Source organism: Vicugna pacos, chromosome 9 (assembly GCF_048564905.1).
Source record: "Vicugna pacos chromosome 9, VicPac4, whole genome shotgun sequence".
Taxonomy (NCBI): domain Eukaryota; kingdom Metazoa; phylum Chordata; class Mammalia; order Artiodactyla; family Camelidae; genus Vicugna; species Vicugna pacos.
In genome coordinates, this window is record NC_132995.1 from 44,561,509 (window position 1) to 44,586,238 (window position 24,730).

Consider the following 24,730-nt stretch of genomic DNA (forward strand, 5'->3'; position numbering starts at 1 on the left):
TTCTTAGCTGTAAGTATGCCATAACAGTATGAAAGAATCCATGGGAATGATAAAAATCATATTCTAGATGATGTTTGTCTCTTGGTATGTGTAGTGTTTTAAGTCTTAAGAAAAAGGAGTCTGAAGTATATAAGGCAGAATGTGATTTGTTAAAAGCTAGATGATGGGTGAAAAATGTTCATTATTTACTCCCTGTACTTTTCTGTATCTCTAAAATATATTACTAGGATAAAAGATAGGTAAGGATTTCCCATTTCGTTGCCTTTTATCATGTCATAGAAACTTCAATTTGCAGCTTAGATTAATTGCTTCAATCAGAAAAGTGTCAAAGCTGTTTGTTGACTTGTGCTGTTGGTAGATATTGTGAGGTGACAGTGGGTCTTTTGTCATAGAAACACTTATTATTGGGCCTAGTCTCTATTCTTAATGTATCTAAAGAATCTGAATAACTGGCCCTCTTGGAAAAGGGCCCCTTGACGTGCACTGCAGTCCTTAGTAGATTCTGTCACAGAATCTGTAAATGGGGCTTGTTTAAAGTTAGCTACTCTATTCAGAATCCTTAAATTTACAACCTGGAAGAATTCACACCAACACTTGAAGTTTTGATGCCTCAAAAGTAAAGAATTCAGCCTTCAGCTTTGCAAAAGAAGTTATCCAAATAGCCAGTTAACATAGGGAAAGGCACTCACTGGTCATCAGTGATATGCAGAGTGAAACTCCAGTGTGACACCACTGCACACCTACCAGAATGACTAGAATGAGAAGGACTGAAAATACCAGTGGCACCTGTTGGGTGTGTAAATTGGTGCAACCACTTTGAAAAACCACATGGTAATATCTACTAAAATCAAACATATGCACCCTCTGCACTCAGCAGTTCCTCTCCTAGGCGTGTATTTAACATAAATGCACAAAAGACATGGATTAAATGTTCACAGAGGCACTACTCATAGTATCCCCAAACTGGACAAGGCTTAAATGCCCATCAACTCTACAATGGGTAAATAAATGGTAGTATATTCAGAGAAAAAAATTTTATGCAGCCATGAGAATGAATCAACTACAACTATATTCAATAATATGGACAAATATCTCACAAGCACAATGTTTAGTGAATGAAACCAGACAAAAAGTTGTATATGCCAAATGTGTTTATTTATATAAACAGGCAAAGTAATCTGTATGTGGGGTCATGAATAGGGGCAGTGAGGATGAGGAGCAGTATCTGGGCGGCTAGTATGGTTCTGTGTCTTGATCTGGGTACTGGTTTTATCAGTATGTTCTCTTTATAAAAATTCATTGATCTATACATTTAAGATTGTTGCTCTTTTTTGTGTTTATGTTTTACTTTAATTAAAAGTTAAAATGTCACCAGTAAAAATCCATTTGCTAATTTTTTAAGGTCAAAAGCTAAGTAATTATTGTTAACATTTAACAAGTGCCTGATTGAATGTAAATCCGGGGCAGTACATAAAATCCTTCAATTAGTTGTTGTATTTGGTTTTCAAATTGGGATTGATCAGTAAAAGTCATTGTGAGTTCCCCACTGGTTTTTATCTTCAGTTCATCTCTGTAGATGACATCAGTTTTCATCAGTTTTTCCCCTTGTGTCCTCCCAGTTGCATTCTTCTTTGGAGAATGTCACTAACACCTATTTGTTTTCCAATTAGGGCTGACAGCAGTGAATGTCTATCCAGTACCCAGTCTACTCACTTCTCTAGAACTCTCCCGGTGAGTGTGCCTCATGAGGGTGGTGCTTGTTTGATTCCTAACATTTAAGAGATGTATGTGGGCAGTCAGGCAGTTTTGAGGTACAAGAAATCTAAATATATTGAAATGTTTGGATAACCTGGAGAAGGGTGTAGGATGAGTGGAGGAGTAAGTTTAGTATGTATGCTATCTATTAAAGGAAAGACCCTCTGGAAACAGAAGGGTGCATCTCAGTTACTCATTGTTAAAGTCTGTGGATTTAGGATGAGGTACTAACAAAGACCTATTACCCCTCCTTGGCAGTGATTGCCTTTTTCCAGATAATTATTGGGTTTTAGTAACTTAAACTTATTATCTTACTTTTTTGATACTCTTGTGACCCATGCTGATCTGATTTTCAGAGAGATATTACTTACATTCAAGATTTTATTACTTCTCTTACTGGTCAAGAATAAACATAAATGAGATTTGCTTTTTTCTCTTTATTCATCTTTAACACTATATTAGGCATTACTATTCAGTGACTGTGTTTTACAGTCTAGTGGAGAGTTTGCAATCACACAAGGAGTAACAGAGTAGTGTCTTAAGTGCTGTGAGTGTAGAGTGCTAGAAGCAAGTAGCAGGGGAAGTGGACAGAAGTGAGACAATAAATGCAAAGTACGTGTCATATGCCTGACATAAAATAGTCTCTCAAGAGTGATAGGCAGGTTCCTTTAGATATTTGTTACTTTGTTGTCATTATTATTAAGCTTTTGTTCTAGATTCCCTTCCATCCATTTCTTTCTGTCGTGTCTTCCCGGCAAAACCCCAGCACAAATCAAGAATAAGATTTACCCTGTCCACTGAACTTGATCATTACTGAAGAAAATCATGAGTGGACACCACTGTAAATTTGCAGTTTCCAGCCTCATCTGGAGTCTTTCTCTTGTCAGCTCCTCCCAGGACTCTGGGCATCTGTTCCAAATCGCTTGGCTTCTCTCAGCCACAACGCGCCTCATCCCTTCCGCTCTAGACGCGACTGAGAGAGTGGAGGACATCTGGGTTGGTCTCCCTCCACTCCTGTCCCCTTGCTGACATTTATGTAGAGTCACATCCAACCTCAGCTTCTTCCTCCGTTCCAGGCCGCCTTGCTCCCATCCACTCCCGCTGCCCTGGACCTTGTTCTGTTTGTCTTCCTCCTCTCCTCTCATGCCTGTTCAGGGGTTTTCTTTTTCTCGATCTGTACACACACTCATACCTCTTCTGTCTTAGATGAAAAAACGTGCCCTTTATCTTGCAGCCCCTCTAGCTACTGCCTGTTCCCTCATCCCTCTCATCCCCCTTTTGTCCCAATTTCTCAAGAGTTACTTGCATTTGTTGGCTCCATTTCTGTTCCCATTTGTTCATCCCACTGCAGCTGGCTTCAGACCTTCTCTTGTGGAACTTTTCTATATTGACACTGTTAATCTTGCTCTCTTTTCTTCAGACATGCTGTTTCCTTGGCTGGCTGATATAGTCTTGATTTTTTTCATGCCACTTTGACCATTCTTTCCATCTCTCGTAGGCACTCCTCTTCCTTAGCCCTTTAAAGGTCAGTTACTCCAGTGTCTGTCCTTGGCCCCCTGTACTTCTCATTGGACACAACCTCATTTACTCCCATGATTTCAGCTACACTTCAGTGTCACCATCACCCAGATCACCAGTCCAGCCCCTCTTCTCGCAGCCTCAGACCTATGTGTCCAATTTCATAATAGATGTTTCGACCTGCACATTTTCAATTACCTCAGATATATGCAACATTAAATTTATTATCTACCCTTCCAACCCACTTAAACCCATTTGTCTTGTCTCTGCTTCAGCTTTGGGCATTATCATAAGACAGTCATAGCTAGCTGAACACTACTGAAATTCATGACTCTCAGCCTCATTTGGAGCTTAGCAGTCCTTTCTCTGGATAGAATTTTCTGATTTTATCCCTGGTCTTCTAGGCTAAAGCCTAAATTTCTCCCTTGGATCTTCCCTGTGCTCTACTCCCATGTCTAATCCACCCCCAAGTCATTTTGATTTTTGCCTCCTAAATATTTCTAGCCCGCCTGCCTTCCCTTCCAGGTGTATTACCACTCACTCCTTATCATTTCTTGTCTGGAATTCTGTAACAGCTTCCTGATTATTCTTCTGTTTACTAGTATTAACCACCTCAACCAGACCTCTGTGTAACCATAGCGTGAGCTGTTTAAAGTGCAAAACGGACATTGTCTCCCCACTGCTCACAGCCCCTTCAGGGATCTCCCTGCACTTGCAGGATAAAGTCATGGTTCTAGACACGGTTCAGTCTTTCTAGCCTTGTTTCTTCCCACTCTCCGCTCCTCATTTGCTGCTCTGGCATCACCAAACAGCTTATTATTGTTTTCTTGCCTCTCTACCCTAGCTCACGTCACCACCTCTTGCCTTGGAACGTCCTCCTTACTCAGGTCATTTTATAGCTTTCTCCATGCTCTGCCCCAGAGCTGTATCTCTTCAGGAGCTTGCCTCCATCCATGTCAGGCAGAGTGCTTCCTTCATGAAGCAGTCAGAGCGGTATCTGCGTTTCTCTCACAACACTTCTTCTGCCTCATCTTATCAATTCATTGATCAATAGCTGCTTTAAGGCTTAGAGAAGCTGAGTAACATCTGGAAATAAAAGTCCTTTTACTGAGTATCTGCCCAGTGCTCTACTAAATTTTTGCGTTCACATTCTAAATGACCTGGAACTTTTCCCCTCACTGGTTATCTTTTGTCTCCACCTGCTCACTTTTATTCATTTGGTTCATTTCCCCCAGAATTTGCTTCTCTTCTCCCCCAGTCATTACTTGGGGAAATCCTACTCATCTTTGAAGATTTGTTTAAAATGCCTCTTCTTCCATTCAGTTTTTCCTCCCCTCTGCCTCGTCCCATCCCCTGACCCGTGTGCTTTTCTACTGCTGAGCATGCAGCACAGTCCATCCAGTCTCAGACGTGTTTTTGTGCTTGTCTCTCTCCACCCTTCTATTGCAGCATTCATTGAGCACCTACTATGTTCCTGGTAGTGTACCAGGATGCCTTGGTGGGGGTGCTTCTGCCCTCCAGGAGCTCAGGGCCCAGCTGACAGATAAAGAACCTACTAGGGAAATGGAATGAGTTCTACTCATCATCCTAAATGATGCCTTTTAATTATTTATTTTCTGCAGAAACCTGCTGGAGTGTGTCCCTGACTGGGCCTGTGAAACAAAGAAGATAGAAATACTAGATGTGAGCTATAATCTTCTGACAGAGGTTCCAATGAGGTATGCTTGTGTTAATATATATATTTTGTGTGTATTTAATTATTTTCCTAGATTTGGGTTGCCTTTCAAAGGTACTTTGATTCATTTGCTCAATAAATATTGAGTACCTGCTGAGTGGAGGGCAGCGCGAGTGCTGTAAGGAATCCACTATCGCCCAAGGCATAGTCTTGGCCTGTAAGCAGATGGTTGAGATGACTTGTGCAGAGATGACTGTGATAAAACATGGAGAGAGTTGCTGACATAGGTTGGTGACATGATAGTGATAATAGTTCATTTGTACTAGATGATTTATTATGAGCTGGGCAGTGTTCCAACAGCTTTACTTTTATTACCTTATTTAATCCCGTATCAACTTTATTTTATAGATGCTGTTATCCTCATCTTACAAGTAAGGAAACTAAAGCTTAGAGTGGTTAGTTGACTTGCCCAGGGTCACTTAACTAGGAAGTGATAGGAGCTGGCATCTGAGCGTAGTTATTCTCACTCCAAAGGCTCACTCTTGGCCACTAAGATACATAAATAAAATGTTTTAGAAATTCAGAACTTTGAATAGAGAATTCTTTCTGGAGAATGCATATTCAAATTGATCTTTGTAAGATGGTGGGATTTCTGTATGTGGAGGGAAAGATAGAGGTGTTGAGGGGTGGGGGTTGGTATATTAAAAAGATGTAAAATGTGAGGTTATTACTTAGTAGAGTCTTTAAAAGTAAACACATGCAGTGTAGTATTAGTAGGTGTGAACACAGCCTTGCAGTCAGACCTTCGTTCGAATCTTGACTACACCATTTTCTACATTCAATGTGAGATCTTTGGCAAATCAAGGTCACTTAACCCTTCTGAACTTCATAGTTAAATGATCTGGCCACATTTTAAGCACCAAATAGATAGTAGTTTTTGTTATTAACTTATACTCAGTTGTATTGATGTTAATAAATTCACTGAATTTAGGGTACTGTCTGCCTAGACCTAAAGTCTCAGTTGATTTATTACAGAAATTGCATTTTTTGTTTAGACGTGTTCTGAGTTGTGTTTTTTCATTAATCACCTTTCCCCAGAATGCTTTGAGTAACTTCCTGGTGGGCGGTGGGTAAACAGATGGTCGAGGCTGCTTTCTTGGCTTAGACACCTGTTGGTGATGATACTGTCTAGGAGAACATATTTCTATTAGTTTACTGATTTCAGCTAAATAGCCAAGGAGAGTCTCAGGAGGAAAGATTTAAGTCTGTTATCCTGTTTTTGTTTCTTCTCTGTGCTCTTCCTCGTTAGAATCCTTAGTAGCTTGAGCCTCAGAAAGCTGATGGTGGGACACAATCACGTGCAGAACCTTCCAGCGCTGGTGGAACACATCCCTCTCGAGGTGTTGGATATTCAGCATAACTTGCTCACCAGGCTGCCAGATACCCTCTTCTCCAAGGCCTTAAAGTAAGTGCTGTAGATTTTAGTTGGGAGAACAGAATCATTTGGCTAAGCAAACTGCCTGGACTTGTCATTAGAGTGACCTTTGGAACTATCTTTACAGAGTGTCCTCCTAGTCTAGCTTTGGATGGAGACTTATTTGCAATTTGTGTGGAATAAAATATGACACTGTCTTATGAGGCAGAAATCCTCAACTCAAAAGTTGAAATAACCATCAAATACTTAGGAAGTTATGGTGTTTTAAACAGGTGTTACCAGGTTGGGAAGGTTCAGGCTTTCATCTCAGGAAAGGAGTACAGTTACGATCTTCAAAGAGAGATTGCAGCATTCTGATACAGCTTTTTGCCGGGGGCGGTTTTCAGCTTTTGCATTAGGGAGAAAGGGACATAACACTGAAGATAATCTAGTTTTTGCTTCCAGCTCTACCAAGCTATCACACAGTTATATTATTTTTTGAAGGGTTTTTTTTTACTCCCTGCTTTGAAAACTGTGCATTTAAATGTAACATTGTTCCAAAAGTATTATTTGCTTTCTCAGTTGTAAGTTAACAAATAGTGTGTCTTCCTGTTTTAATACCCATAATCAGGTTTATTTAACATATATGTCACCATTAAATGAAAACTAGTTTCTCTGGCAGTGTGGAGAAGGCAGTATTGTCTTCAGTTTAGACATGGAGAAAGCAGAGATAAGCAGAGGTAAGCAGTAGTAATTTAACATAAGGCTGAAGGAGACATACCAAAAGTATTTCGCCCACAAGTGTCTATCTTGTTCTTTGTTTGGCAGCTTATACATTTCTTCATGTATAATACACTTGGTTGGATTTTCCTAAAATAAAATCTTTGGAAATTCTAAAAAACGTTTGAGGGAAATTTTCTGTTTGGAAAGTTTATGTAGAGTCTTAATTGTTAATTAACAATACAGTCCATTTCATTCTGATGACAGTCTGAATAAAACTAGTTTACAACTGTGAAGTCCTGTAGTAAGGAAGTTACCTAGCAGTTCTAGCAAATTGTCAGTGATGTTTAACACTAACCCTGCACAGAGCACTTTTGGGCCATACAAAGATAGAAACAGACACACTGAATCCTCAACAGCTTAAAAGCTAAACAGTGATGTGGATCACACAGTTTGAAAAAGACTTAAGAACACACAAATTTAATAATATTAGCTGCCTTTTATTGAATATCTCCTGCGTATACCAAACACCGTGCTGGGCAAATTTTTAAAATCATGCCATGTTTTACCTAGGAGACTGGTGATGGTTAAAATGAATTATGATACTCATTGTTGACAAAGGTGAGAACAAATGCATTCTTATATCCTTCTTGTGGAAGTATAGTTTGGTATGGCCTTACTGGAGCTCAGCTCATATATATATATATATATATATATATATATATATATATAAATCATAAAGACATGTATAGCCTTTGACCCCACAGATTCTGCTTCTAGGAATGTAGCCTAAAGAAATAATTGGGTAGGGACTCAAAGGTGCTCATTAAAATGTCTATAGTAACAAACACTGGAAACAGCCTGTAAACTCATTAGGGAATTATAGAGGGGTTGGCTAAATAAATACGATCCTGTTAAAATCAGACAAAAATCTTTCTAAAAGGTGTCTTCAGAGTTCAGATATTGGTGAACATGATACTCAACACCCTTTCCTTTCGGGGGACAAACAACCAGTAAAGCATGAAGCTGGTTTAGAATTGGGCCCTTACAGAATCCTGGAAACCCAACTAAGCCCATGTTCTTTCCTCTCTACTTGGCCTGCGTGAGTTGAGTAACAGGAAGTTTGGTAGAATCAATCAGAGAAAACTACCTGGTGGAAATTACTTTTGTCATGAGTTTGGGAGCATGGAAAGTCACTGTTAACGTACTGAGATGGCATGTGGTCTGCATGTAAGAAGGCAACAAATAGCCATAAAGGGAATGATGGTTTGCATGTGTTCCGGCAGTCTCAGATACTTGAATGCATCTGCAAATAGTCTGGAGTCTCTGCCATCTGCTTGCGCTGGGGAGGAGAGTCTTAGTGCGCTGCAGCTGCTCTACCTGACCAACAACCTCCTGACGGATCAGTGTGTGCCGGTGCTGGTGGGGCACCCGCACCTGCGAATCTTGCATCTTGCAAACAACCAGCTACAGACTTTTCCCGCAAGGTAAACTAACACAAACTTTGATTATTTCAGACACGTGACATGAATTCTGCTTTTGTCAGACAGCGTCACAGCCATCTGACTAGGTGCTCCTGCTTTACTTTGACTGACTTACTGATGCTGTGATTCCACTAATTGAATGGGAAAATCTGTTTGTACCGGTTGTTAAGTATCAGTAACCACAGAAGTTGTGGTTAAAATGTGTTTAATTCTTAGTTCTATTTACTAAATATTAGTCTGAGGATTTTCAACGTAGAAAGGTACAGGCCTATGAAATAACTTACATATGTTGAATGCCTACTGTATATGAGGTACTATGTAAGTTCTGGGGAAACAGTGGTGATTAAGTTACAGTCTCTGTCCTCAAGGAACTTGCCGTCCAATTAGGGAAATAGACAAGTATATAAGCAGTTACAGTGCAGTAGAGGAAATGCAGGATGTCAAAGACACATAAGGGTAACTGCACTGCAAGAGTTGGCCTTCCTAGGGGAAGAGATGAATAGTATTTAGCCAGGCTATATTCATAAGACTTAAGAGAGACGTTTAATGTTGTCCAAGTTTTAAACAGTATTAGTGGAAAAATAAATATCTTCCAAGATACATTTGATTAAAAAAAATTTTTTTTTAGAAAATTTAACACCAGAAAAATCTGTGAAGGTAGTCATTAAAAATCGTGTTTTCAAAAACTAAGAAGATAGGGAAATGACATTTGATATAATTGGGATGAAATTAATGTATGTATTTCATATAATATATCATGTTTGAATGAAAACAAAACTATATTTTATTCTAATTTTATATATTTTATTCTAATTTTGATTTACAAATTTTCTTATAAATGTATTAAACTCAGAAAACAGAGATTGAAATATTTGGAGCTTATAGAAGACAGGTGGGATAAGCTTGTCCTTGAAAGAATCTGAACAGTGGCTTTTAAAGTGAATGTGGAATCTTAATATCAGGATGTGATAGATCTCTTGAAATCCTATCAGATTAATTCAGTTGGCCTCAAATACGTTCATGTAAAGTGAAAATGACACACCACTGACAAGTTATGTTAGCTTAGGAAGCTGTTGGGAGATATCAGATGTAATACTCTGAAACTAATGAATTCTGCCTAATTTGATGGCACTGTTATTGTTGGAGGGGTCAAAAGCAGGCTAATGTAAAACTTAAAATACATCAGAAAATGTGAAACTAAGTAGTTAGAGGTAAAGACGAGAATTAACAGGAGATTACACAACATTAGAGTAATCTGAATACAGATAATAAAAATAAATGGAATTTAGGAGCAGTATATTAAAGAAAATGTATATTGTATACTGAATAATAAATCTACTGTCAAGTCATCTCCTGAACAGTGTTATAATTGCACAGGCACAATCCAGGTCTTCTGTTTCTTTTGGACTGTTTTCAGAATCTAACACAGTTCTGGGTGCTCAGTAAAAGACTGATTGCGATACAGACACTTCGTTTCTGTCTACAAGTTGGAAAGTCAAAAGTCCAAGTTGGGAGTAGTGTTTGAGAAAAGTGTGAGATTGGACATGGGACCACTTTTAAAATATATTATTAAGTAACCAAAAAAAGAGCAAGTTATAGAACAGTATGTATAATAAGCATTATGTTTTAATTTGAAAGATAGAGTTTTATGCATTAAAAAGGACAGGAATAATGTCCACCAAAATGTCATCAGAGATTATCAAGGATTAAAAGTTTTTTTTATGTTCATCTCTATTTTTCAATTTTTTTCAGTGTTATTGTTTTAATAAGAAAGAAACGATTTTACTTAGCTTAATTTTTATAAACTATTGATTTTCTAGCAATAGAAGTTATATGAAAGGGACAGGATAAAAATTTCCTGTAAACTAGATCTGCATATGAAAAATTCGGCAAGAAATTCGGCAAAATGAAAATAGTAACTTTTTTCAGATTGGTGGTATTACTGTTAATTGATCTTCTTTATTTTCCAAACTTTCTATGTTACAGCAGTTTATTACTTTTATAATTTTTAAAATCAACAGATAAAGAGAAATCAGAGCAGTTTGCAATAATCTAGATAAGGTGTTAGCCATCTTACTGTGCAGAAAGCTTTGGTTACCTTTTTGGGACAGTGTGAATCCCCTACCTCACAGTTCCCAGCACCACGCTGGGTGTACAGGAGGCACTTGACAACTGTTCATGAAGAGGGGTTATGTTAGGAATACATGACTGTAGAAAATTAAAACCAAAAGGAATCTTAGTTATGATTTAGTACCACTTCTTTATTTTACAGCTGAGGATATTGATGTCCACTGACTTCAGCTTACCCAGTATTTTGCAGCTAGTTAGTGGAAAGCAAATGCCATAACTAGTTGACCAACCCTAGGCTAAGGCTGATTTAGGCACTTCCTGTAAGTCAGGTACAGGAAGGTGTTCACGCCTTGAGACCCAGCATCTGTAAGGGAAGCAGGTGAAGCCACAGCCCTTGAAGTGCACCTAGAGGGGACGAGGCCGAGGCTCGTAGGAGCCTTGTTCACCCACTCTGGTGACTGTTTCCTTCTGGGCAGGCGCCTGGCAGTGGACCGTTCACCTCTGCTCTAGCCTCTGTGGAACTTGCTTGGCAGCTGCTCGTTTGGATGCAGTGTGGTATTTTGGTGTTTCTTTTTCAGCAAACTAAATAAATTGGAGCAGTTGGAGGAGCTGAACCTAAGTGGCAACAAGCTTAAAACCATTCCCACGACCATCGCAAACTGCAGAAGGCTGCACACGCTGGTGGCACACTCCAACAACATCAGCATCTTTCCCGAGATACTGCAGTTGCCTCAGATCCAGGTACTTCGTGTGCTGCAGTGATGTCCTCCCAGGGAAGTGGCAGGAGGGTGACTGGGGTGGTTCTTGTCTCATAAGGAAAGCGGCAGTCTGTGATCACAGTGTATTTAATTGATTCCTGGGAAGAAATTAAGTTTCCTTTCAGGATATAGTAGGAGACTGAGGGTTAGACAGAGTTAAGAATTAACCTAATCTCTTCATTTTCCTCTCAGTTTGTAGACCTAAGTTGCAATGACTTGACAGAAATCCTGATTCCAGAGACTCTGCCTGCTACTTTACAAGACCTGGACCTGACTGGAAATACAAATCTGGTTCTGGAACACAAGACACTGGACACATTTAGGTAGGATGCGTTTTGAAGTTGAAACCATGTGTGCTCCTAGTCATGCCAGCCTTGTGTGGTTCTTCTTAAGGATTGTGGAGACCTTGGTTCATTAAAGGCATAGAATGAATTTGTTCATAAAGCTCCTCAGATCTCTTCTTTGATTCAGTTTTTGATGGATGTTCTATCCAGTAGTCAGCCCATGTGTAGTAGAGCTCAGCATCATGACTACTGCTCAGCCATCCCCCCAGTATTTTTTTTTTTTTAAGTAAAGGTAGATTTATTTAGAGAGACACATACTACATAGAGTGTAGGCTGTTTCAGAAGGCGAGAGAAAGGCCATGAGGTGTAGGGGTTGGGTGCTTAGGTTAAGGTAAAAGTAGATACACTGTCCGTAGACAGAGTACGGGCCATCTCTGAAGACAAGAGAGTGAGAGGCGCCATGCACCCAGTACTTTTACAGGGCAGGTGTTGGGCTGTACCCCACAGGCCTGCAGGCCCTGCATTTGCCCAAACTTAAGACCAGAGAAAGAGCCCAGAATCAGCAACAGAGACATCAGTGGTTTAATGGACAGGGGGATCTTACATGTCTGAAGCAAGGTCCTAGAGTGAGACCCGACCATGTGCAGCAGACAGCTGGCAGGACATGACAGTCATCTTGGCTATAGGGGTGGTGGGTTGAGTTGTGGGGCTGTTGCCAGTTACAGAGGAAACTGATGTCAGGTTGGCTTATCAGTTACTTGGAAAACCAGCAGAGGAGCATGTGCCTCACTGCCCCTTTGATAAACTTTCATAGTAGAAATAGTTCTGATCTAAAGATTAGAACAGTCACTAGCTGGGGTGGGGATGGGACCAGCAAGTATGTAGGCATTTACTGATTAGGTTCTATGATTAAGAAGGAAGGTCAGTCAGGTGGGTCAGGTGTGGGCAAGGCAGGCACTGGTCGAGCAGGGGACGTACAGAGAGCCAGAGAACAGCCATCTTGTGTGGCCTGATGCAGGCTAGGTGGTTTAGGTGGCACAGATCACATTATATTATAACATCTAAGAGACAATGCCAAGATTTCACTGTATCAAAATACTTAAAATAAGTAGACAATTGGTTGAAACTTAGAAATCTTTGTTGTGCTTAGTTTTTCATGGAAATGAACAGAATCAATTATAATAAAATTGGCCCCTATTTTTTTCTGCTGCTTCTCTCCTTCTTCTCTCTTGGCCAGTGGTCAGCACACTCCTTTATTTAGTCTTTCTGGAAATGAATCTGGGTCTGTCAACTGGTTATCTTATAAAAACATATGCTGGGATAGTTTTTGTAAAATACAGAAGCGTATATGGTTTAATCTTCCCTTCTTCCACTTCCCACAGCCATATCACTACCCTGAAAATTGATCAGAAACCTTTGCCAACCACTGATTCTACAGTTACATCAACCTTCTGGAGCCATGGACTGGCTGAGATGGCTGGGCAGAGAAACAAGTGAGTATCGTGGCCATGGAAACTGAGAAAGTTCCCCCGACATCTGGGAACTGATCTAATACTGAAAACTAGCTGCTGTTCTCCTGTTGGATGTAAACAAATCACAAGATTCCAACATCAGATAAGCTCCCTCTGAGACCATGAGCCAGTAAGGCAAAACAAGATGAATGTACGTTCCACAAAATACCCAGCACCCCCTCTCATGACTAAGACGAGTGACTGCTGCTTTCTTTACCAATCATAACATTGTCCCCTCGCTAATGTTCTTTCCCATAGATAAGATTTATTGAGATCCCTAACTGTAGAATATTCTTGCCTTCTTATAGCACCAATCTAGTATGATCCCACACTTTGTTAGACCCTCCCCAAAATGACACAATCAAAGCCCAGATCCTGTACTAGGTTATTTTCCCAATATCCTCTGACATACCCCAGAGTCCCATGGTGTGCTTTCTCTTGTTGAGAGGTATAATATACCCAACTTATTTAGCCACAGGTGTGTTGTGCACCTAGGGGTCTTTGGCTGAAAGGTGTTGATGACACTAGTCCTTAATCAAAAACACTTAATCTTTTTAGCCTTCTGCAACAGTGCAAAGCTAATGTGTACTGCCCCTGAATGTGGCTGCATTTCCCCTTCTCTTATGACATCAACTCTTTAAGATGCTGCTTAATTATCTTATGTAACACTTTTTCATGTGTAGATTAAGTTTTACTCCTATTCTTCTCCACCATCAATTAATACGTACTTTTCTAAAGAAGGCTCCCTGGAGAGCGCTTTACCACTAACTCTTTTTGGTGTTTGTCTTTCTCCTGTTTCTGTGATAGGCTATGTGTATCTGCTCTAGCTGTGGATAACTTTGCAGAGGGGGTGGGAGCTGTATATGGCATGTTTGATGGGGACCGAAATGAGGAACTCCCTCGCCTACTCCAGTGTACCATGGCGGATGTGCTCTTGGAAGAGGTACAGCAGTCAACCAATGACACAGTTTTCATGGCTAACACCTTCTTGGTATCTCACAGGTAAGCAGATGGGTTGAATAATTCCTAACTCAGTTCTACTTTTAGAAAATCTCACTAAGCCAGAAGGTCAAGGTCTCAATTATAGGTACCGGAGCAAGGTGAGATCGTGCTCCGTGTTGCGTGACCATTCTTTGCATCAGCATGGAATGTGGGGACTTCGGCTCTTTAAAGAGCCTGTGGAGCCATCTGTTTTCTCTGTTGGAACCAAAGACTGCTGAGAATCTGGAAAGCCCAGAAATCATGCACAAAACATTGTGTGTGTGCATGCACGCACATGTGCGCGCCTTTGGGAAGGAAGAGATAAGCTTTTATGAGATTCTCCAGAGTCAGTGACCTACAAAAGGTTAACCTCTCATCACGTTCTTGTGTTTAGAATACTTATTATTGAGGATTGACCAACTAATCCTCTCACTGAAGTCTAAGCCACTTAAGAGCAAAAACCCTATAAACCAAACTTCTGAAAAAATATCTTAGCAGCTAATGGAGCATCTTCACAACAGGTCGGCTGCTTAAAGGAGATGTACAGCTGCGAGGTCATACCTTGTATAACTAGGGTTGAAACGGAACAGCATGGAACCCGAGCTGGTTTTATCCATCATTATAACACAAAGCAAACATGGTGGTTAAATGACTCTATTTTTCAGTAATAAAACTGAGCCTAGGGCCTTGGCAAAATAAATGGTTTGAGAAAGGAAACTTAGTTTATGAAGCACTTATCAAGAACTGGACACTGTACCAAGCATTTTTCATACTGTATCTTTAATTTTTCAAAGCAAGCCAAAGAGGTGAGTATTTTAAGCAGAAAAATTTCTCAGAGCATTAGCATGCTGAGGATTCCATGAGTGGCAGAGCTGGAATCTGAAACCCAATCTTTCCGACAGCATCTGCTCTGTGCTTAGTATTGTATACCAAGTGCTTAGGGGATAGATGCCACGTGTTTGGGAGAAACACAAGGAAAACGATGGTCCTTCCTTCAGGGAACTTATAACCTAAGCAGGTGGTTCACAGAGTGTGGTTCTAGGACTTGCAGCCTCAGCATTACTGGAAACTTGTTGGAAGTGTAGATTTTTGGGTCAGCCCCTTACCCACTGAATCAGAAACTCTGGGGATGGGCCCAGAATTGTTTTTAATGAGCTATTCAGGTGATAAAAGTTGGAAGCCACTGAATTAGGTCATTGTAGCTATGATCAGACATGAGCAGAAGCAGCAGAGAAAGCTGCACCTCCATTGTCTCCTTTCCCCTCACCCTTTCTGTAAAATTTCTTAGCTAAGAGTAGAAGGCGAGGCTCTCTTCACCATCATCACTCACAGCAAGAGATACCTTCAGGTGGCTGACAGTGAGGCAGGTTCACGGTCATGTTGCAGAAAAACAAGAAAACCACAGACACGAAGGACCATTGCTTTTTTGTAAAATTAGCTACCATGTTTTCATTTTCTTTTCTTTCTAAACAGGAAATTAGGAATGGCTGGCCAGAAGCTGGGCTCCTCTGCCCTCCTTTGTTACATTCGCCCTGACACTGCCGATCCAACGAGTAGTTTTAGCTTGACTGTGGCCAATGTTGGCACATGCCAAGCAGTCCTGTGCCGAAGTGGGAAACCAGTGCCCCTCTCTAAAGTCTTTAGCCTGGAACAGGACCCACAGGAGGCTCAAAGGGTGAAGGACCAAAAAGCCATCATAACAGAGGTGAATCTTGCTCTCCACCAGTCACTTCTACCCCCTGAATCTAACAAATGCTGTTCTGCATAGAGGCAGTAGAAGGGCTGTTTGTTCTTCCTATCAAGCCTTGTAAATTGTATCCAGTCCAGATAATAGTACTAGAAGAAAATCTAATGAGTTAGTGACTAGCAGAAATAAAAAGCAAATTAATTAGAAATGAAGTATTCTGATTTGTGATCCGTTAGATGTATAGCTAGCATATGAAATGAATGTAAGTGTTCCTCTTGAGTAATTTCCATCTGGTTTGTTATTCCAAACAGAAGAAAAAGTTCTGTAGTTTGACATCCTGTTCTGAAATGCAAAACTTCACAGTATTTTTCCTGTTTATATTATATATGGCTTAGTATACTCTGGTGTTTTGTTTTGCTTTTCTTTACTAAGGAGGCATCAGTATTTGCTATTTTGTAACTTTTCTCCTTTTTCAGAAGTTAGCATATCATTTTTGCTTTCAAGGAGACTTTAACAGTTACTTGTGAACATTGTTTACTGCAAAGCAGAACTCTGTTCAGATCTTTTGCCCATTATTATTAGATTGTTTGTTTATTATTGAGTTCTTTGTGTATTTTGGATACAAGTCCTCATCAGATATGTTTTGCAAATTTTTCTTCCAGTCTGTGGCTTGTCTTTCATTCTTTTAACAGTGTCTTTTGCTGAGCAGAAGTTTTTAGTTTAATGAAGCCCCACTTACCAATTTTCTTCTTTCATGAATCATGCTTTTGGTATTGTAACTAAATACTCACTGCCAAACCCAAGGTCACATAGGTTTTCTTTTGTGTTGTCTTCTGGAAGTTTCATATTTTGTGTTTAGGTCTGTGATTTATTTTAAATTAATTTTTGTGAAGGTGTAAGCTGTTCATGTGTAAATTCTTTTTCTTTTTTTGTGAATGTCCCAGTTTTCCCAGCCACATGTGTTGAATAGAGTATCCTTTCTCCACTGAACTGCCTTGGCTCCTTTGTCAAAGATCATGGAGTCTCTTTGTGTGGGTTCACTTCTGGGCTGTCTGTTCTGTCAGAATTCTGAAGTAAGGACTAGATTCCATCCAAGGAAGCACAAAACCAAAAAAATAACATTATATTGTGGTTGATACTATGGGGGTTCTAGAACTATGGTCTCTCAAACAAATGATAAAAGATAATTTTTATTTGATTAGTCTATTATAGAATTTAAATAATATTTAGATTTTTCTTAGGGGTCCTAGACAAGTAGGAAATATTTTTATAAATGTATTTTAACTATAGACATTTATTATTTGTTAAGCATTATATTCTAATTATTTTGTTTAATTGTCACAGTAACCCCCATGAAAGAAGTGCCTTTGTTTTCATTTTATAGATGAGGAAAATAAAATTTAGAGTTTGTGACAAATTCTGATAAATGAGAGCGCCAGGATTTTCCGCCAGAAGATGACTACAGCTATGAAATTAATATATTGAGGGCTTTAGAGGTTTTGTTTGTTTTTATCTTGAGAAGAAATCAGTATAAAGCATCTGTCAGATGAACATTCCCAACCTGCAACCAGGGTTATTCCTTTTCCTCTGAGTTTAGAATTGCATCATTCTTGGTACAGCCCTAATAGTAGATGAGTTATGCCACAGATTTCAGACTTTCCTTTTCTAGGCTAAACAACTTCAGAGATGATTCAGTGCTTTAGCTATAAAGATTCTCTTAGCCATTTAATATCTTCCTGAATCTTTTCAGTCCCAACTGTGCCTTTAAATGAGAAGTCCTTGTTAGTGAGCCATCTGAGCTTTGGCCTCTCAAAGAATACTAGTGATGGGGAATTAATGCTAGTTCTCCTTACTGTTTTCCTAACAGATGTTTCTCTACTTAAGAACATGCGGAGGCCTGTACTTCACATTAGAGCAGGTATCTTTTGAGATGGAGGTGCCTTTTAGCCACTTAATTTTAATTGGTTTTAACTTGGTCCTCAGAACTATTTGTGGTATAATAAACACTGGATATTTTGTCCTTTTAGAATTCTATACATTTATTTTGTGTAAGTCCACCTAAAATTACACAGATCCTAGGAAAAACTACCTAATATGTCAGTTCTGTTTTATTGTAGAGCCCTACACATTGTGATCTAGAAAGATATAAAACTATGTCACTGTTGCATTTCTCAGAGTTGGCATTCTACTTGTCTCTAGGACAACAAAGTGAATGGGGTGACCTGCTGTACCCGGATGCTGGGCTGTACGTACCTCTACCCCTGGATCCTCCCTAAGCCCCACATATCTTCCATTCCACTTACCATTCAAGATGAGCTGCTGATTCTGGGAAACAAAGCATTGTGGGAACACTTGTCGTACACAGAAGCTGTCAACGCAGTACGCCGTGTGCAAGACCCATTAGCAGCTTCCAAGAAGCTATGCACATTAGCACAGAGCTATGGTTGTCAGGACAATGTGGGGGCGATGGTGGTTTATTTGAACATTGGTGAGGAAGGCTGCACGTGCGAAATGAATGGGCTCTCCCTCCCAGGACCTGTGGGATTTGCTCCAACCACCATCATCAAGGACCCGCCCAAGCCAACCACTCCTTCCTCTAGTAGCGGCATTGCCTCCGAGTTCAGCAGTGAGATGTCCACCTCAGAGGTGAGCAGTGAGGTGGGATCCACTGCTTCTGATGAACACAACACAGTTGGCCTGGATGCTGGCTTGCTTCCAAGGCCAGAGAGGCGCTGCAGCCTCCACCCGATGCCCACCTCGGGGGTTTTTCAGCGTCAACCTTCGTGTGCAACTTTCTCGAGTAACCAGTCTGACAACGGCCTGGACAGTGATGATGACCAGCCTGTTGAAGGGGTCATAACAAATGGCAGCAAGGTGGAAGTAGAAGTGGATATCCACTGCTGTAGGGGAAGGGATCTTGATAACTCTCCCACTCTTATGGAGAACCCTCCTGCCCTGTGTCCCGAGGAGCGTGCTAGAGGATTATTTTTTGGGATCCGAAGACAGAACAGTGTGAATAGTGGCATACTCCTACCGGTGAGCAAGGACAAGACGGAGTTACAGAAGTCTCCTTCCACCTCCTGTCTCTATGGAAAGAAACTCTCCAACGGCTCCATTGTGCCCCTGGAAGACAGCCTGAACCTCATTGAAGTGGCCACAGAGGCACCCAAGAAAAAAACTGGCTATTTTGCTGCCCCAACTCAGCTGGAGCCAGAGGACCAGTTTGTTGTACCTCGTGACCTAGAAGAAGAAGTAAAAGAACAGATGAAACACCACCAGGAATGCAGGCCTGAGCCTGAGCCCAGTGAAGAGGATCGGACCGAGCTCCCGGAGGAGTTTGACACAGCGCTGTAGCCCTCCCCTGGGAGCTGCAGCACTGGGGAGGCGGTGGTGTTGGTGAGGGGACCCTGTCAGGGGCATCTTGCCTCTGCATTCCTAAACCATAAAAAAATGGGGGAGGGAGGTAGAACTCAGAGCCAAAAATGGTGAAAGCTATCAGGGTCTTGCTCTGGATAAGCTGGTAAACACCATCAGTGTTAAGTTTCACATCTGATCCGTGTTGGAATTCCCAGAGGTGCTGGGAAGCAAGCAGACGTTGCTCTGTGTCAGTCCTACCACCTGCCATTAATCCTTTCTCTCCTAGGATAATTTTGAGAATTTGCCTGCCTGGGCAGGAAAGGGACCATTTCTGTGGAGGAAATAACCGAAGATCGATTCCCTTTACTGATTGCTGCTGACGGATCTCTGTGACAGAGAAATCACCTTCTATCTCAGCCTAACTGATGGGATGTGATGTGACTAGTCACATGGCTTTTCCTTCTTCTCTACGAGAATACAGCCTATTGAAATGACGTTTATTGGAAATGTAGAACCAATCAAACAGATAATTTATGTATGTAATGTAATGAGAGCACTTTTCATTGACTGTGAACTTTTTATTTTTGAATCTGCACTCGAGCCAATCTTCTTAGAGGCAGCCCGGCATGTTTGTCCACAGGCAGGATGACCATCGGGGGTTGGAACCGGCTCTGAGGGTACTAGGACAGGCCCTGGGAAATGGACTCAACTGTTGGCTGTCAGACTGTGAAAGTTCCTGAGAAACTTGGGGGAGTAGGATCTTTTTGGGGGATGAAGATGGGAAGGAGTGAGGACTACTTCCCTCCAGATCACAAAAGAGAATAATTCCTTGCCATATGTGACACCTGCTAGGAATCTCCCAGCAGATCACAGGAGAGGCACTTGGGGGTTGGCCTCTTTCCATAACACGTGGTGGAGTTGGCAGTCAGCCTCCCAGGATGTAGGGCCGAGGCTGATGCTGCTCACATCCAAGAAACCTCGAGTTATAGCAGACGACTCTGAACAGACTGAGGCTGAACGAGAGCAGATGGATGGAGCCTGCAGGTTAGACAAGTTCCTTCTCTCACTCTCAAGCAGACGGATGGTTTTCTAAAAAGTGAGTAGAGGGTTCACCTCTTCCAGAGTCCTCTTCCAAAAACTGCTTATCCACCTCACATGGTTTCAGAGTACTGGGCTCAATTACTGAAGGACTTAATTGAGAAAATCCTAAGCTTACAGAAGACCTGGTTTACTGTATTTTTTGCACATTCCATGTAACCCTAGCAAAATGCAGTTCCTTTTATATTTCTGTTCTGATGCCTTTTCCATTAGGAGATTTACGTAGGAAAATTAATTCCTTTTTATTCCTACAAAGTTTTGACATTGCTTGATTTTACCCAATGGGGAATGTGCTTTGAATTTTTAGAATACTTTCACAATTAAAAAGAAAATAGAATGGAACCACTTTTGTTTCACAAGAAACAATATTAAAGATAGGGTTGATCTATACATATACATGTAGGGGTTTTTTGTTTTTGTTTTTGTTTTTGTTTTTATGTTTTTGTTAAAGCAGTAGTAGCAAACCAGATGACCTGTCCACAAATGATTATGTATCTTCATCTTCTCAGAGGCCCCATGCCTGCGTGTGTGTATCAGTGGGGTACACTCTTAGGGGATTCCATACCAATCGCTGTCTAATTTTCAACCCCTCAAGAATTGGAATTTGAGTCCCCAGATTGTCAGGAACACTTGACTTTTCTGTGTCAAACTACTGGTTAGCTACTGAAAAATTTTAGAACTCAGGTCTTGATTTGAAGTGGAGAACATAGTGGTTTATGCAAAGTTCAGGTGCTGTTAGAAAGATGGGAACAATAGCGTGTTGCCGCCTTATTTTTATATGGAAAAATGGGGGGGGGGATGAAGGAAAAATGAAAATGAAGGAAAAACTCAAGATAATAGTGATGGAAATTATTTTGGGAATATACCACTTTAATATCATAGTTAAAATTGTCTTAAAAATTGTCCTTTATCTGTGAACCCTTTTCTTGTCTTCTGTTTCCCACCCTACTAATTGGAACCAGCACAAAACCCAGTTACGGAATGACTTTACTAAAAGTAAATGTATTTATTTACTTTTTAGTCAGAAGAACTCTAAAATTCCAAATGTTCTTTTATATGGTAGATTTATGTTCAGGAAACATTAGGTTGTATCATTAGGTTGTATCAAAACCCTTTAATATAGGCCATACCAAAACTGACTATTCTTTTTTTATAACTTCCTTTAATTCATTTCCCTCTATAATTGCTCTTTGTTTAGACAGAGGATAAAAGGCCATAGCCCATCACCAAAAATACAGAGAACTCTTGACCTATGAAGTCATTTACAATTATTGTGTGATCTGATTAGATTCTCAGATGGTGAAAGCCAGTAATCTGTCTCCAGGTGAATGTAATCTCCTTCCCAGGACTTTACCCAGAGGATGTGTTCCCCAGGTGGGCAGAGGCCCATTGATCTCTAGCCCAGAGATTCCGGCCTCTGCATGATTCTCAGGTCCCTGTGTGTATCTCCCATTTAATAGAGACGCTTAAGAGAATTTCTGAAAGGGGAAAAAAAAAAAAAACAAAAAGAATTTCTGAAAGGACATCACTCCTTCTTAGGGGAGCAGTCTAGAAGTCCCATGGAAGAAAGAAAAATACACAAGTCTTGGCCACCATGGTATTTTGATTTTTATCCAAGTAGATTGGAAATATATTTGAAAGTTTGAATGCTAGTATGTCATAAAGCTACCATGCTACCATAAGGGTCACTGAATTATCACTCCTCAAACACGTGAGTGAGGGCTTTATTATACTACTGTAGAGTGTGTGTGTGTGTGCAATAAGTTGATGAATTCATTTTCCTGGTGTATAGAAGAGCCAGCACGAGCAGCTTGGTAATCATTGGGTGCTATTTTAATTGTTTGTAGCGAATACTGTTTTATAGGAGATGGAGCCAGTTAGGTTTGGCTGATCTACTGAATATCAAAGGATGCCCTTCTTTTCATGTAGACTTTCAGCAAAAGCAGGTACTTGGAAGCCACAGGCTCACCTTCTCTATCTACTCAATAATTACTAATGAAGAGACCTCCATAAGGGAGCACTTGGCTGTTATTGATAAATGTACCAATTATTAAATAATTAGTCTCCAAGCCATTCGGTGATGTCTGCAGCATCACTGTAGAACTGTCTTGTGTCACTTTTTACTTCCCTCTGGGTGGGGCCTTTCAGACTCCCCAGTCATCGAGGCAAGTTAATCTTTCTCTCCAGTTAGTGACTTTTGCTCCATAGTTGGGTAAGCACTTACTAGATTGAGAAAAGCAGCTACAGTAAATCCTGCTCTGTTTCCCTCATTTGGTGATCATTCAGTCACACATAAGCTCTTTGTATTCTAAATTTCCATGCACTTCTCCCAGACGCTGTAGGGTTTTCTCTCACTGTTGCCAGTGGATGCCATCCAGACAGTGAGTTCATATCTTATGGTTTTGTGCAATCATTGTCGTATTGTAGTCCTAAGACTCATTATAGTGTATTTTTGATATTTTTGAAATGTGTTAAATTTTTTAATTCAATAATATGAGCCAGAGCATGTTGCAGCAAATCTATTGTTTGTAAAAAATAACAATAACGATAATAAATAAAATAAAATGGAGTATCTTTTTCATGGCTTTGTTTTCAAACGGAATACCTGTTACTTTATTTTAGCATGAAACTGCAATTTTCTCCAGCTTGTATATAGAATTAGGTTCCTAACCAAAAGCACCTTTAGGATTTTTCTGTGTTTTCTTGCTTTAGGGGAAGACAGCAAATGAAACCACATTCCATGACACTATGAAGCTCTAAGTTAAGGAAAGAATAAATATTTTTGATCACCTTTGAAGCTTAAATAGCAATAAAGATTTTTTACATTAAGAAATATTATATTCTGACTTGGTTTGTATGTTTAAAGACATCCCCAAGACAGGAAACATGGTCCTTATTTACATGCAGGTTATTAGCTGACTAGAGGGAACTCAACCTGTAAATAATCTACAGCTCCTCTTAAACTGCAGAGCTAACAGTGACGCAGGAACTAAGTGGGTAATCCAGCCATCATGCCTTTCCTAATGGCTTTGGTGGTAGAACTTAAGACAGTAGTGGGTTTAGGCTCACAAAACAGTTCTAATCCAGGTAAGCCTCTAAACTGTCCACCTCCGTTGGTTGTCTCTCATGATCTCAGGGCTTCCAAGCAAGATTAGCTACCTCACTCCAAATAAAGGCCTAGGTGAAATCATTTTGCAGGTTTCCTCCTCATTTTGCAGAATGAAAACTCACGAACTATTCATTGAGCACCTCCAATGTGCTAGGCTCAAGGCCACCATCTACTTCTTTAATAACTCGGTTCCTGGAATACCTGCCTTTTCCAGGGCTGCAGAAGTGAATTCTCTGAGTGTGTTCTCTGCTTTGTTTGATACTATTTCCCTGGTGCATCACACACCCCGAGAGCATACTCGTCCCTCAGGACACATTCCCCTGTGTGATTCAGAGTCTGAGTTTTGCCTCTGCTACTTCAAGGGGTTTGACTTCAGGCACGTTCACCTCTCCAAGGCTCAGCTGTTTTTCCTCTCAATTGCTAAATGGAAATAGTATCTCTCTCATCAGATGAGATGATGCCAGCAAATGCTTCCTTAGCTCAGTACCGGACCTGGCACAGTGAGCAGTCAATGGAACGTCAAGAATTGGGTGAGTCACTTCACCTTCTTGGTCCTTTGTCTCCTCATCTGTAAAATGTAAGTAAGAACCTGACAGGTGGTGGTAAATAAGACAAGTTTTGCTAAAGGCGTTTTCAATGTTTTGAACCTACAATGGTGGAGTGATTGAGAGGAGCTCAATCTTGGGAGCAGTATCGCAGCTGGGCCTGGGCACAGCCCCGGGGTCAGAGAGGCCAAAGTCCTCATTTTCTCAAGCCCAGGGCCCAGGTATGGGCAAAGATCTACTCAGGCCATGTTCAGGTGATAAATCCTAAGTGACGATAGTGTTTGAGGAAGTTTTTGGGGGGAGTAGGGTGGGAAAGTAGGTGAGTTGTTTGATTTCTGCTGCTATTAAACGTCTTGTCTTACAAAACTCAGTGAAAACTGCGGGCCTCTGGCCACAGCCCCAGGGCTAAGGCGGTGGAGCAAAAGGACCTTTCTGTGGCACCAGTGTTTGTATGGTAACCTAGCAGTGAAGATTTCTAGTTGATTATTTTCCTCCAGGCTTTACTTTTTGTAAAAGTATAATCTAGATATTTTCCTATTTCTGTATGAGGTTTAGTTTTGATCCTTCGCCATGACTAGGTTCTATAAGAATTAGCTCTTGGAAGGATTTGAGAGGAGAGAGGAAAGGTAATACATTCCAAGGAGAAGAGTCAGCAAACATGCAGGAGTAAAAATGGCCAACACACATCAAAGGAAAATGACATTGACTTAATTTTTCTTAACAGTCATTTTGGTATACATTGAAACAGACCTGTGTTTGCTGAT

General features: G+C 40.5%; 1 protein-coding gene across 6 annotated transcripts in view; it reads left to right on the forward strand.

Annotated features, from left to right (window-relative positions):
- The window catches only part of PHLPP2 (PH domain and leucine rich repeat protein phosphatase 2), a 63,368-nt gene extending 40,479 nt beyond the window's left edge, over positions 1 to 22,889 (forward strand). For 5 of the 6 annotated variants that reach the window (XM_072967666.1, XM_072967667.1, XM_072967670.1 and 2 more), the window contains 10 exons: positions 1,671 to 1,731; positions 4,896 to 4,991; positions 6,258 to 6,413; positions 8,369 to 8,569; positions 11,215 to 11,377; positions 11,587 to 11,717; positions 13,061 to 13,171; positions 13,997 to 14,191; positions 15,644 to 15,875; positions 18,057 to 22,889. In XM_072967666.1, the coding sequence (XP_072823767.1) occupies positions 1,671 to 1,731; positions 4,896 to 4,991; positions 6,258 to 6,413; positions 8,369 to 8,569; positions 11,215 to 11,377; positions 11,587 to 11,717; positions 13,061 to 13,171; positions 13,997 to 14,191; positions 15,644 to 15,875; positions 18,057 to 19,211 (2,501 nt within the window). In that variant the 3' untranslated portion in view covers positions 19,212 to 22,889. The remainder of the gene's footprint in view (positions 1 to 1,670; positions 1,732 to 4,895; positions 4,992 to 6,257; positions 6,414 to 8,368; positions 8,570 to 11,214; positions 11,378 to 11,586; positions 11,718 to 13,060; positions 13,172 to 13,996; positions 14,192 to 15,643; positions 15,876 to 18,056) is intronic. The other variant, XM_072967671.1, reaches the window with a different exon arrangement.
- Positions 22,890 to 24,730: the final 1,841 nt, after the last annotated feature.